At 36.2% G+C, this 15,423-nt stretch overlaps 1 protein-coding gene across 6 annotated transcripts in view; it reads left to right on the forward strand.

Annotated features, from left to right (window-relative positions):
* The window catches only part of NAA35 (N-alpha-acetyltransferase 35, NatC auxiliary subunit), a 94,197-nt gene that overhangs the window by 37,849 nt on the left and 40,925 nt on the right, over nucleotides 1-15,423 (forward strand). For all 6 annotated transcript variants that reach the window (XM_034647154.1, XM_034647155.1, XM_019794987.2 and 3 more), the window contains 5 exons: nucleotides 1,317-1,383; nucleotides 1,463-1,506; nucleotides 2,689-2,739; nucleotides 3,375-3,458; nucleotides 4,369-4,483. In XM_034647154.1, the coding sequence (XP_034503045.1) occupies nucleotides 1,317-1,383; nucleotides 1,463-1,506; nucleotides 2,689-2,739; nucleotides 3,375-3,458; nucleotides 4,369-4,483 (361 nt within the window). The remainder of the gene's footprint in view (nucleotides 1-1,316; nucleotides 1,384-1,462; nucleotides 1,507-2,688; nucleotides 2,740-3,374; nucleotides 3,459-4,368; nucleotides 4,484-15,423) is intronic.

The following is a 15,423-nucleotide window of genomic DNA, read 5'->3' on the forward strand; positions in this document are numbered from 1 at the left end:
GAAAATGAGAGGAGGGACACCTGGATAGCTCAGTCAGTTAAGTGTCCGACTTGCTTTTGTGTGAGGTCGTGATCTCAGGATCTTGAAATCAAGCCCTGCATCAGGCTCCACGCTGGGCATGGAGTCTGCTTGAGATTCTTTTTCTCCCTGTCTTTTAAAAAAAAAAAAAAGAGAGAGAAGAAAAGAAAAAAATCTAGAGGAATTGAGGTACAGGTTTTCAGCCAGAGTAACTGGGTGGATGGGTGTGCCATTTAGCAACATGGTAAACACTGGGAGAGTTCCTTTTTGAAAGATGTGTAAAATGTGAGAATCCTATTTGGTGGTGGCCAAGTAGGGATAGAGTATAAACTTTACCTAGAGGATAAGCTTATAGCTCTGTAACACAACCTGAGATTTTTAAAAGACCCAATCCTTTGAGTCTTATAATACCACTAACAATAGTTCTTTGAACCCAGGGACGTTGTTGTTTTTTTTTTTTTCCTCTGTCTGTTCATAACATATAGTACATGATATGGATTGTGTACTCACTTATGTTTTTGTTAAGAATCCACAGAAATGTTGCCATAGCTCTAGATACTGCTGTAAATGCTTATTATTCCAATATATTTAGGCTTCTATGTACATTTTTGTAAGAATTATAATACAATAGAAACATTCTTTTAATAGAGCTTTTGACTTAATTGAATCAGCCAAATGATATTAAATAAATTCAGTTTTCAAGGTGAGTATAGCAAACTACTTATTTGGTAATGTCTCAGCGGTATTTTAATGATTTCGCAGGTGAGAATCCATATATGTATAAATAATTTTTTTCTTTACAGTGGGGCTGAAGTGGAAATATGCTTTTGCTATCACTTTGAGTAATTCTGTTTGAGAAGGCTTAACTTTTGTGGCCTAACTGTGTAAACAAGCATTTGATAATTTTTGAAGTAAAAATCTTATATAGATTTTGCAAACTTATTGTCAGGCAGTAGTTACTATGTATTTACTGTTCACTTGTGAACGTGCGAATACTTTGTAAGTGGGAATTATTACTTTCTGACATTATTAGCGTTAACCTTATTTTGCAAATGAAAATACTAAATGCAAGTGTATTTAAATTGCCTAAGGGCAAACGATTAAAGGTGAAGACAGCATTAGAATATGGTGTTTTAACGATACACTGTAGGGAAATTGTCTATGTATGGTAGCAGTATTTAGACAAGCAGAATGACATTTGTTACTGTGTTCATATTAGCAAAGAAGGATTTCGTAAGAGGAATATAATAAAAGGTTTTGCTACTACTCAAGGGCCTAATTATTCCTTTCCTGTACAGGAAGATTTTCAATCAATGACTTATGGATTTAAAATGGCTAACAGTGTGACAGACCTTCGAGTTACAGGTAAAACAGTTTATAAGATGATACACAAGTTTTGTGTTTGAATTTGTTTCCTGTTTAAACTCATTGTCTCTCTTTCTAGGCATGCTAAAAGATGTGGAGGATGACATGCAAAGAAGAGTAAAGGTATACTTCTTTTCTCTTTGCTTTGGTATAGGATTTTCATATTCTTCTAAATGTCAAGTTACCTTTAGCTAATTACAGCTAGCGTAAGGAAGGCCACTAGCTTCCTTTATATATGCTGTGCCTTTTTTGCAATTAATTTGAAGGCAGCTAAAACAGTTGTTTCTGGTGAATTAATGTCCCTTTCAAGTACTGAAAATTTAACTTTGAAGATTTTTCAATTTTTTTGCCAGTGTTTTAGAATTAATCATATGCTCTTTTAAGAATAGCATAATCTAGAATTTTAAGTTCCTCTCAGAGGTAAGGAGATCTTCTGCAACAGCTGTTACAAAGTCTGCAACAAGGTAGACTACCTCAGTAAATGGTGGTATCCCAAATCTGGTGAAAGACTCCTACAAATGATACCCTTCAGCCAGATGACCCTAACGATTTGGTTCTTACAGAGATTTAAAAAAAGGAAAAAAGTTGTATTTCTGCTGTTCTTTTATACTTGTGTAACACAACATGGTTGTCAAAGCAATTTTATATTATTGCCTTAGTTGATATTTATAATTAAGTAGTGAATTAGGCAATAAAAAAATGCACATGGTGCCCTAGTTTTGGGTGAGGAAAATGCAGCTTAAAAGAGTTAAATAAACTGAGTCTACTGAAGGGCATGCCACTAGGAAGGGCAGCGCAGGGCTAGAACCCAGATATTCTGCCAGATCTTCCTATAGTAACTGCCCTACAGTTGTCAGAATAGTCCGTTATATGATACTCATGGAAGAGGTTTTGCATTTTAGTGTAGAGCAGTCAGTATTTACAATGTGACTTTATGATGTAATTTGTGTAAAGGTTACTATTTTTTTCTAACAGGGTTAGTTTTGAGAGCATCAAGACTTTCAATTAATACGTCCTTTCAAAAAGAAAGAAGTACTGTTTGCCATGTACTTATTTCATTGTTTTGCTTTTGCTGTTTTTAATACCTTATTCTATATGGTCTTAATAATTTATATCAAAATAGACTGTATATAGTATTAATAGGAGAAAAATAAAAGTTACAACTTTTTTCTTCCAAATATTTTTCTTAAAAATAAATTTTTATGTATACTCAAAAAATTAATTTAGCTCTTTACCTTGTATATTTATAAGCTAATATTTCTACAAGTTTGTGTTTATTTTAATTCACGTTTTTTAAAATTTTAGAGTACTCGAAGTCGACAAGGAGAAGAAAGAGATCCAGAAGTTGAACTAGAAGTAATTGAACTTATTTTCTGGTAGATAATATCAGAGAAGTCTACCTCTTAATGTTGTAGTTTTAGGAACTGCGTTATAATTTATGGAAGCCCTTTTTAAGGTATTTCTTTACAAATTGGACATTGCAAGGGATTTTATTTCCCTTGTATTTGTTTTGATAGAATAATACAGCTCTTTCAAATACATGATTTCAAAGCTCTTCAATATTCCTGTGAGGTAGGAAGAAAAATGATTTTTTACAGATGATGCATCAAAACTTGGCAAAACTCAAGAACTTGGACAGTATGAAAGGCACTAAACCTTTGTCGAGATCCTTAATTTTCTGAATGCTTAAAGCATCTTTTCATCAGTTCTGTTTAAAATGTAATTAAATCAGTTTTTGAGATAATAGTCTAACTTTCTACTTAAGGAAAAATCCATCCCATTGATACAGAAGCTTTACTTTCTATTTCAGTAGAACAGGCTTTATTTTCTGCAGCTCATTTTCAGGCATTTAAAAGACTGTAAGTGAAGGTGTTTTGAATATAGTAAGTTATTTGCATTGAAATTTAGGACTTAAAATACTATATTTTAAAATGAAATTCCTTTGACAAACTTTGCATCTTTTAACTTTTAGTCCTTTCTTTTTTTTTTAGCACCAGCAGTGTTTAGCAGTATTCAGCAGAGTGAAATTCACTCGAGTGTTACTCACAGTGCTTATAGCCTTTACTAAGAAAGAGGTAAGAGCGTTTAATCTATTTCAGTGGGCTTTTTTGGGGGGCAGGACATGGTGTGTTATTGAAGTAGTTCTGAGACTTTTCCATTGAAACGCCTCCATCACACATATACAGCATTCAGCATTTGGTATATTTTATGTATATTATATATACATATATATATGATGTTAGAGATATTAGATAACTTTCTCAAAAAGTCACATGAATTTACATTCTGTTCCATAACATACCTGTGTCTACTGTTGATATATAAAAATAACATTTTATATTACTTACTAGTGGTGTAATAATAGAAACTGAAATTGCTTGTGTGTAGTCCTGTTTTGTGAATTGAAAAGGAGAAAGCAAAAATGGGAATTTTAGGTTAGACCTCTTCTTTCATTCAGTTCAATAATTAACTGTTGGATTTGTGTAAAACAAAAAAGCCCTAGATGGTGAATATTTTTTCTTCGTGTGTATTTGCGTTAACTCAAGTCAATTACAGACTAATTTGTGGATAATTAGGAAGTGGTGAGTAGAGATCCAACCTTTATCATTGATCTAACTTCTAAGTCTCTTTTTTCCTGTTTTTTTTTTTAATTCACCTTAATGAATGGCATAGTAGAAATGCTGAAAATTTCCAGTTGACCACAGTTCAGTTTTTTTCCTTTATTTTTTTAAAATGTAAGACGAACAGAACAAGCCAGAAATGTTTCCCATTATTTTTTAATGGCTCCTACAAGAATAGAAATGGGTAAAAAAAATAATAATTTTATCCTAACAGGATCTGAGCATCCTGTATTAAGTGAATAGTTTGTGAGAACCAATGTCATTACAACATTTAATTTCATTATTGTTTATAGGATTTTCCTATTTAATGTATATCTTTCAGTGAAAGAATATGTAAGAATGTTTTTGGTGATTTATTTGCTAGACCAGTGCTGTTGCAGAAGCTCAAAAATTGATGGTTCAAGCAGCAGATCTTCTTTCTGCCATTCATAATTCATTGCATCATGGCATCCAGGCTCAGAATGATACTACAAAAGGAGGTAATTGTCTGTTTTTACTCCTCCTCTTTTTTTTCTTACCCATCCAGATTATATAGAGTTTGGTTTATTCTGAAATTTCATGTAAGTTCATCTATTTGGACCTTGGAATGTTTTATTCCAAAGACTTATATAGTGTTTATGCTTTCTTTTAAATATATTATAGACCAAAAATTGTACTATAGAACTTGACCATCTCCTGCATCTTACTGTTTGGGCTCTGAATATTTACTGTCAGGTGATCATTCTGTGATGTCAGCAGTACATTCTTTTTTAATCACTTCTTCCCTCTACTCCTTTGAGAGATCACTGGCTCAATTACATAGTATTCCCTGAATACTGCGCCTATACCCTCTGTGGTCTCCTTGCACTCATAACTCTGTTATAGCATTTTTTTAGTACATCATGTTGTAGTTGTTTACCTGTTTGTTTTTGTGACAATATTTTAGGCCAGGAACTGTCTTGTTTGTGTGTCTCTGTAGTGCTTGGCACATTGTTGATGGTAGATTTTATTTATGAAATATTTCTTAAAATGAAAGGAATAATGTACCTTTGTTGTAAAAGTTGCAGCTGAGAGCACGGATGGGGGGTAGGGGCAGAGGGAGAGGAAGAAGCAGGCTTTCCACTGAGCAAGGCACCTGACGCAGGGCTCAGTCCCAGGACCCTGGGACCATGACCTGAGACAGAGGCAGACACTTAACCGACTGAGCCACCCAGGTGCCCCCTGAGTTAACATTTTAGCTAATACGTAGCAATTGTGGTTCTTAAAACTCTTTATAATTAGATATTTGTACTCTCTAAATTGTACACTTTTAATAGATGAATTATATGGTATCTTAATTATATCTCAGAGTTGTGATTAAAAGAAGATGGAGCAATATTTTCAGAATTTGGGTGGGGGGTGGTTTCTAATCTTGAATCCTATTTCAGGCTATCATTTAATTGTGAAGAAACATAATTGTAGGTATTTAAACTCTCAAAATTAATCTCCCAAAGCTTTTGAAGATACTGCTGGTATATGTGCTCCATTAAAACAAAGGACTAAGGAGATTCTGGGGAAGATGGCAGAGTAGGAGGATCCTAGGCTCGCCTCATTTCACAGATATACTTTATAACACCCACATCAGTGTAAATAACCCAGAAAATGACGTGAAGACTGGCAGAACAGATACTCCATAGCTAAATAAAGAGAAGAGGCTACATGGAAGAGGGTGGGAAGAGACATGGTCAGAAGCTAAATGGACCTTTGGGGTTGTCTGTGGGAGTGAGGAACACTGAGGATTCAGACAGAGGAAAGGAGCAGACCCCACATGGAGGTATGAGGGACTTACTATGGGAAGATGAATCCCCATAACATTCGGCTTTGAAAACCAGAGGGGTTTAGCTTCTTGCATTCTTAAAAACAATGGGGCTTAACGCCCAGAACTTTAAAAGTCATCAGGCTCAGCTCTGAGCTAGAGGGCAATGGGAAACTGAGTCCCTGTCCTTCAAGAGACAGCATAACAACCCTGCTGAGATATAGCATAGAAGCAGCAGTTTGAAAATTTATTTGAGTTGGGGGATGGTTTCCTTTTTTTTTTTTTTTTTTAAAGATTTTATTTATTTATTTGACAGAGATAGAGACAGCCAGCAAGAGAGGGAACACAAGCAGGGGGAGTGGGAGAGGAAGAAGCAGGCTCACAGCGGAGGAGCCTGATGTGGGGCTCGATCCCAGAACGCTGGGATCACGCCCTGAGCCGAAGGCAGACGCATAACCGCTGTGCCACCCAGGCACCCCTGGGGGATGGTTTCTAATCTTGAATTAGAAGCAGAACGGAATTTAATTCCTGGACTCAGAAGTGTGCTGCAGGGGCAGGGAACAGTAGGAGACTTTTCTAAGAACAAAAGAGCTGGTGGGTGCCATTTCCCTCCCTGCCTACCCAGCCTAGAAACAGACGCGTATGGGAACCAGTGCTTCACACTCTTCACCTAGCTTACTAATTCCATCCCCATGCTCTTCAAACCCGCCCCCTCCAACACACCCACTGCAGGAGTTTTCCCAAATCCTCTACATTACCCTACCACAGCAGACTGGCACAAACCTTGGTAACACTGCACGTCCCTCTTTGCATTCACTTACAGACCCGCCGCCTCTAACACATCCTCAACTGGAGTCCCTCCAAAGTGGTACTGCAAGCATGGCAATGTGCAAGCATCCCCAACAGGGATCAGCACCCCTCAAAGTGACTCTTACCCTGGAGAGAGGGCAAGAAACCACACACCCTAATCCAACTGCAGCCCCACAATGGGTTGGGTCTGACTGCCCACCAACAAAATGCTCAGGGGATGACACAGGGAATGTGGCCTGCAGTACTGTGTGACCATGGTTCTGGCAAATGCTGACCCAACTCAAGCCCAAGGCAGCACGAGACTGGCTCACAAATAACACAAAGACCAAACTTTGCCCACGGCAGACAGAGAGCCATTGCAAATGACAGGACTGAAGGCAAACATGGCTCAGTCACAACAGGAGGGTGCACACAACACACATAAGAGATACCCTAAAGCACCAGGTTCTGGTGAATAGGGGACATTGTACTGTAGGCCACCACAGAGACTCTTCTTCATAATGCCACTACTTTTTTTTTTTTTTTTTCAGATTTATTTGTTTATTTTGGGGGATGGGCAGGGGGAGAGAGAGCCTTAAGCAAACTCTGCACGGAGGTGGAGCCCAGCACAGGGCTCAGTCTTACATCCCCAAGATCATGACTTGAGACAAAACTGAGAGTCAGACACCTATCTGACTGTGCCACTCAGACACCCCTTATAAAGCCACTACTTTCAAGAGTAGAAGACAAAGCTGACTTTCCTAACATAGAGAAACAGACACCGAGTTAAACAAAATGAGGAGATAGAGGAATATGTCCCAAATGAAAGCAAAGGACAGAACCACATCAAGAGACCTAAATGAAGCTGAGGTAGGTTATATGCCTGTTAGGGAATTCAAAGTAATGGTCATAGAGATGCTCACTGAACTTGAGAAAAGAGTGGTAAATCTCAGCGAGATCCTCAAAAAGAGATGTAATACAGAAAAGAACCTATCAGAGATGAAGAACTCAATAACTAAAATTAAAAATACACTAGAGGGAATGAATAGTAGACGAGAGGGAGCAGAAGAGCAGATGCAGTGACCTGGAGAACAGAATAATGGAAAGCAATTAAGCCAAACAAGAGGAAGAAAAAAGAATAATAAAAAAAGAGAATAGATTAAGGAAACTTAGCAATATTGTCAAGTGTAACAGTATTCACATTATAGGGATCCCACAAGGAGAAGAGAGCAAAAAGAGGACAGAAAATTTATTTGAAGAAATGATAGTGGAAAACTTCTTGAATCTAGGGAAGGAAACAAATCTAGGGAAGGAAACAAATCCAGATCCAGGAAGCACAAAGATTCCCCAACAAAATCAACCCAAGGAGATCCATAAGACACATAGTAATTAAAATGGAAAAAGTAGAGCTAAGGATAATTTATAAAGCAGCAAACAAAAGAAGACAGTTATATACAAGGGGAATATGATAAGGCTATCAGCTGATTTTTTTCAGCAGAAACTTTTCAGGCCAGAAGGAGTGGCATAATATATTCAGAGTGCTAACAGAAAAAAACCTGCAACTGAATCCATCCAGCAAGGCTATCATTCAGAATAGAAGGAGAGAGAGTTTCCAAGACAAACAAAAGTTAAAGGAATTCATCACTACTAAGCCAGTTCTATAAGAAATGTTAAAGGGGTTCTCTGAGTGGGGGAAAAACCATAAGCAGGAGTTAGAAAAAGTGGGAAGTCTGAAAAATATTTTCAGACAAGAGCTATAAAATATCTTTAGAAATTCGTCAAGTGTTTCACAAAGTAAAAGGATGTAAAGTAGGACACTACATACCTAAAATGTGGGGGGAGTAAAAATTTAGCGCTTTTAGAATGGCTTCAGACTTAAGCAACCATCAAATTAATATGGACTGCTATATACTAAGTTGTTACATGTAAACCTAATGGTAACCACAAATCAAAAACCAGTAATAGATATGCAAAAAATAAAGAGAAAGGAATCCAAATATATCAAACTATTCCAAGAAATAACAGAGGAAAGAAAGTTTCACTAAAGAAAGCCAACAAACCGCGAGAGAAGAAAGGAAGAGAACAGAGAATTACAAAACCAACCTTAAAAAAGCAAGTAAAGTGGCAGTAAGTACATACCTATCAATAGTTACTTTGAATGTAAATGAACTAAATGCTTCAATCAGAAGACATAGGATGGTGGAATGGATAAAAAACCCAAGATCCATATATATGCTGCCTACAAGAGACTCATTTCAGACCTAAAGACGCATGCAGATTGAAAGTGAAGAGATAGAATATAACACTTATGGAAATGGAAATGAAAAGAAAGCCAGTGTATAGCAGTACTTACATGAAACAAAATAGACTTTTAACAAAATACTGTAATGAGAGCCAAAGAAAGATACTACATAATCATAAAAGGAACAATCCAACAAGAAGAGACAACAATGTAAATATTTATGTACCCAAAGTGGGAGCACCCAAAACATAAAGCAGCTATCAACAAACATAAAGAAAGTAATTGATAGTACTGTATTAATAGTAGGGGACTTTAACACCCCACTTACATCAATGGATAGATCATTCAAACAGAAAATCAACAAGAAAACAATGACTTTGATGACACTTTGGACCACATGGATCTAACAGATATATTTGGAACATTCTACCCTCAATCAGCAGAATGCACATCCTTTTCCTTTTTTCTTTTTCTTTTTTTTAAAGATTTTATTTATTTGAGAGAGAGAAAGTGAGTGAGCAGGGAGGAGAGGGAGAGGGAGAGGGAGAAGCAGGCTCCTGGATGAGCAGGGAGCCTGACACAGGGCTCGATCCCAGGACCCTGAGATCATGACCTGAGCCGAAGGCAGTTGCTTAAACTACTGAGCCACCCAGGTGCCCATGGAACACTCTCCAGAATAGATCACATGTTAGGCCACAAAACAAATCTCAACAAATTCAGAAAGATCAAAGTCACACCATGCATCTTTTCCAACCACAGTGCTATGAAACTGGAAATCAACCAAAAGAAAAAATCTGGAAAGAACACAAATATGTGGAGGTTAAGTAACATGCTACTAAACAATGAATGGATCAACCAAGAAATCAAAGAGGAAATAAAAAAATACATGGAGAAAAATGAAAATGAAAACAACAGTTCAGAATCTTTTAGATGCTTTAAAAGTGGTTTTAAGAGAGAAGTTTATAGCAATACAGGCCTATCTCAAGAAGCAAGAAAAATTTCAGATAACCTAATCTTACACCTAAAGGAGTTAGAACAAACAAAACCCCAAAATAGTAGAAGAAAGGAAATAATAAAGATTAAAGCACAAATACATGAAATAGAAACTAAAAAAAAAAAAAATGTTAGATTAATGAATCCAGGAGCTGGGTCTTAGAAAAGATAACAAAATTGATACACCATTTGCCAGGCTCATCAAAAAAAGAGAAGGGACTCAAAATCAGAAATGAAAGAGGAGAAATAACACCACAGAAATAGAAAGGATTATAAGAGAATGTTATGTAAAATTATATGTCAAAAGATTGATACAATCTAGAAGAAGCAGATACATTCCTAGAAACATATAAACTACCAAAACTGAAGCAGGAAGAAATAGAATATTTGAACAGATCAATTACCATGAAACTAAATCCGTAATCAAAAAGTTCCCAACAAAGAAAAGTCCAGGACCAGATGGCTTCACTGGTGAATTCTATCAAATATTTAAAGAAGAGTTAATAATTCTGCACATCTCAAGCTATTCTAAAAAACAGAAGAGTAAGGAAAACTTCTGAATTCATTCTATGAGGTCAGCATTACTCTGATCCCAAACCAGATAAACACACTACAAAAAAAGAGAATTATAGGCCAATATCCCTGATGAACATAGATGCAGATATCCTCAACAATGTATTAGCAAACTGCATTCAACAACACATTAAAAAAATTCACCATGATTGAATGAAATTTACTCCTATGATGGAAGGGTGGTTCAGGATTCCCAAATCAGTCAGTATGATGTATCATATCAACAAGAGAATGGAAAAAAACTAGGTAGATGCAGAAAAAGCATTCGACAAAGTACAACAGCCATTCATGATTTAAAAAAAAAAAAAAAAAAACACCCTGCTAAACCAACCAAGCTTTTGCAGCTGCCACTTGAAGGACAGGTCCCTATATCATGTGGCTCTAATAGTCAATGGGGCTGTATCCACATGTCCCACAGTAATGTATCAAACAAAGATATAGTTGTTAATGGATGCAGGAGTTACACACCCAGGCTTAGCATAGAGGGAGTAGGCAAATATGCCTATCTTCCAGTTTTTTCTCTAACGGCACCTAACTACACACTTTCCCATCTGCTGCCTAAGGATCCAGCTTCTAATCAGTCTGTATCTAGGTACTGACTGATTCTTCTTTTTGGAACACTGATGGATCTTGGTACACCCTCAACTACTGGAACCTGCTAAGAGCAGAGGAGGAGGTTTGGACAATCAAAAGTTTGAGAGACAACTAGGAACTTGGGCAGAGCTGATACACAAGGTTCAGTTCCTACATGATAACCACTCTGTCAAGACTGGGAAAGGTGACATTTTATCTAATGCTCCAAAACCAAACAGTCAAGGAAAATGGAGAAACAAAGGAATGTGTTCTAGACAAAATAACAAGATAAATATCCAGAAACAGATCTTAATGAAGCAGAAATAGGTGATTTGTCTAATTGAGAATTCACAATAACAGTCAAAAAGATTCTCACCAAAGTCAGGAAGCAATGCATGACTAAAGTAAGAATTTCAACAAGGACATAGAAAATATATAAAGTACCAAAAAGAAATCACAGAGTTGAAGAATATAATAACTGAAACAAAAAATTCAGTAGAGGCATTCCAAACAGACTAGATCAAGTGGAAGAAAAGATCAGCAAATTTGATAGGTTAGCGGAATTCATCCCCTGGAGCGGAAAGAAAAGAAAAAATTCAAAAAGTAGAGATAGTTTATAGGATTATGGGACACCACCATAAAAGCAGACCATCTTATACATTATAGGGATCCCAGAAGGAGAAGAGAGAAAGGAGCAGAAAGCTTACTCACAAAAATAATAGCTGAAAACTCCTAAACTGGGAAAAGAAACAGACATCCAGATCCAGGAAGCCTAGAAAATACCAATAAGATAAATCCAAGGAGACCCACACCACAGTTTTTGATTAAATTGTCAAAAGTTAAAGACAAATAATGAATCTTGAAAGCAGCAAAAGAAAAGCAACTTGTTACATAAAAGGGAACCCCCCCCATAAGATTGTCAATAGATTTTTGAGCAGAAACATTACTTACCAAAAGGGAGAAGGATCATATATTCAAAGTGATGAGCAAAAAACCTTCCAACCTAGTGTACTTTACCCAGCAAAGTTATCATTCAGGATTGAATGAGAGAGTTTTCCAGATAAGCAAAAGCTAAGGGAGTTCGTCATCACCAGACCCACCCTTACAAGAGATGTTAAAGGGAGTTCTTCAAGATGAAACAAAAGGTTACTAATTAGTATCAGCAAAATGTATGAAAGTATAATACTGGTAAAAGTAAATACAGTTACATTTAGAATACTCTAGTGTTGTAATGGTAGTGAGTAAATCACTTATAACTCTAGTATGAAGGTTAAAAGACAAAAGTATTAAAAAAATAACCTGTAACTACAGTAATTTGATGGATACACAATTGTGACATCCAGAACAAAATATGGGGAGAGGAAGCTTTTGTATGTGTTTGAAGTTATTATCAGCTTAAAATAGACTTACAGATATGTTCTAATGCAAACCTTGTGGTAACCACAAAGCAAAAACCTATAGTAGAAATACAAAATGTAAAGAGAAGGGAATTCAGAGCATATTGGTATAGAAGGAAAAAAGGAAAACAGGAATTAGAAAACAACACAATTAACAAAATAACAAATGGGAGGGAGCACCTGGGTGGCTCAGTCCATTGTGATTTTGGCTCAGTTCATGATCTTAGGGTCATAAGATCAAGCCCTGCATGGGGCTCCATACTGGGCATGGAGCCTGTTAAGATTCTCTTTCTCCCTTTCCCTCTGCCTCTCCCCCTCTCTTAAAAAAAAATTTAAAAATTTAAAAAATTTAAAAAAAAACAAGAAAAAGAAAAACCAAAATAAATGGTAAACCCATATCTATCGATTATTACTTTAAATGCAAATGGATTAAAATCTCCAATAAAAAATAGATTGTAGTTAAAGATTTGTCCATTTTATTTATCTTTTCTAAAACCAGCTCTTAATTTCATTGATCTTTCCTATATGGGGGTGAGGAGGGTCTCCATTTATTTCCACTCTGATCTTTATTATTTCCTTCCTTCTGCTAACTTTGGGCTTAATTTGTTCTTCTCTTTCTAATTCCTTGAGGTGTAAAGTTAGGTTTTGTATCTGAGATCTTTCTGATTTCTTAATATATGCATTTATCCTTATAAATTTCCCTCTCAGAAATGCTTTAGCAGCATCCTGTAGGTTTTAGTATGTTGTGTTTCCATTTTCATTTGTTTCCAGGTATTTTTTGATTTCCCTTTTGATTTCTTTCACCCATTGGTGGTTTTGTCTCTACATATTTGTAAATTTTCCAGCTTTCCTCCTGTTGAATTTTAGTTCATACTCTTGTGGTCAGAAAAGATATTTGGCATGGTTTGTCTTTTTAAATTTGCTAAAAGAATTGTTTTGTGACCTATTATTTGATCTGTCATGGAGAGTGTTCCATGTTCACTTGAGAAGAATGTGTATTCTGCTGCTGTTGGATGAATGTTCTATATATTTCTTGTTAAGGTCTATTTGGTCTAAAGTATAGCTCAAATACTCAGTTTCCTTATTGATTTGGGGGGGGGGTCAGGATGATGTATCCGTTGTTGAAGGTGGATATTGAAGTCCCCTGCTATAAATGTGTTGTCTCTTTCTTTGTTCAGATCTGTTAATATTTGTTCTATATATTTAGGTGATCCTCTGTTAGGAATTGATTTTCTTGATGAATTGATCCCTTTATTATATATAGACCATCTTTGATTTTTATTATAGTTTTTGGCTTAAAGTCTATTTTGTGCGATATAGTATAGCTACCCCTGCTTTCTTTTGGTTTCTGTTAAACCTTTTTTCAGCATTAATTACAATAGCCAGTGTATAGGAACAACCTAAGTATCTGTTCATTGATGAATGAATACAGAATATATGGTGTGTGTGTGTGTGTAGATATATATGTATATATGTATGTATATATATGTATACATGTGTATATTTGTGTGTATATATGTATATATATGTGTGTGTATATATACGTATATATGTATGTGTGTATATATATGTATGCATGTATATATGTATGTATGTATGTGTATATATGTGTGTGTGTGTATATACGTATATATACATACACACACACACAGTGTAATTCAGCCAAAAAAAAAGGAGATGTTGTAATTTGTGATAATGTGGATAAATCTGGAGAGCATTATATAAAGTTAAATAAGCCAAAGAAAGACAAATGCTGTGTGGTATAACTTATATGTACAATCAAAACAGAAACAGGGGCGCCTGGGTGGCACAGCGGTTAAGCGTCTGCCTTCGGCCCAGGGCGTGATCCCGGCGCTATGGGATCGAGCCCCACATCAGGCTCTTCTGCTATGAGCCTGCTTCTTCCTCTCCCACTCCCCCTGCTTGTGTTCCCTCTCTCGCTGGCTGTCTCTATCTCTGTAAAACAAATAAAAAAATCTTTAAAAAAAAAAAAAAAAAAACAGAAACAAACTTGACTTCATAAGAACAATAAAAAGATGGTTGCTGGAGGCTTGGGGAAATATGAAGAGGTTGGTAAAACAGTATGAACTTACAGTTGTAAGGTTTGAACCTTACATTACAGTGTATGAACATGGTAACTATAGGTTATAATACTGCATTGTGACTCAGGTGGTTAAGTGTCTGCCTTCAGCTCGGGTCATGATCTCAGGGTCCTGGGATTGAGCCCCACTTTGGACTCCCTGGTCAGAGAGGAGTCTGCTGCTTCCTCTCCCTCTGTCCCTCCCTGCTGCTTGTGCTCGCGCTCTCTCTCAAATAAATAAATAAATAAAATCTTTTTAAAAACAAAAAGAAAAAAAAACTGCAAAACACCACTGCATTGTGTATTTGAAATTTGCTAAGAAAATAGAACCTAAATGTTCTCACCAAAGGAAAAGAATAGTAAATATGTGAGGTGACAAATGTATTAATTAACTTGATGGGGGGGTATCCTTTCACAATGTATACATATATCTAACTGTCGCATTGTGTTACCTCAATAAAGCAGGAAAGGAACTTGCACATTTTGGAGAGTGGGTGATTCCAGGTTTAGGGTAGCGAAAGAAGATGATGAGCTGGAGTATCTTACTGTGCTGAAAGTGTGTAAGTGTTCAAAGAGTGATAGGGACATGTCAGACACAGAAGGCAATTTGAAAGGGCATTCATACTGTTCGTACAAGATGGGACAACCTGAGCATCAAAGCAGATAATTGTAATAGATCATAATCTGTTGAATAAAAGGGGAAGCCATGTTTCCATATTGTTATAAGTAAATGAATTAATGAATGGACAGTTTGATTATGATGAGCATATTTGGATGTCCTTCCCCCATAACCCCAAATATTTACTAACCACAAATGGAGAAAGAGTAACTATAGTGAAGAAGCCTGTCCAACTGATCAAAATTAACATTGCCAGTAGAGTCAAATCACTGCTTTGCTGATAGAGTGCGGTGAACAAATGTGACATCACTTTTGTCATAGTCCATAGACTCATAATTTGAATCTAATCATAAGTAAACAAGAGAAACCCACATTGAAG

Source organism: Ailuropoda melanoleuca, chromosome 17 (genome assembly GCF_002007445.2).
Source record: "Ailuropoda melanoleuca isolate Jingjing chromosome 17, ASM200744v2, whole genome shotgun sequence".
In the NCBI taxonomy this organism is placed as follows: Eukaryota; Metazoa; Chordata; class Mammalia; order Carnivora; family Ursidae; genus Ailuropoda; species Ailuropoda melanoleuca.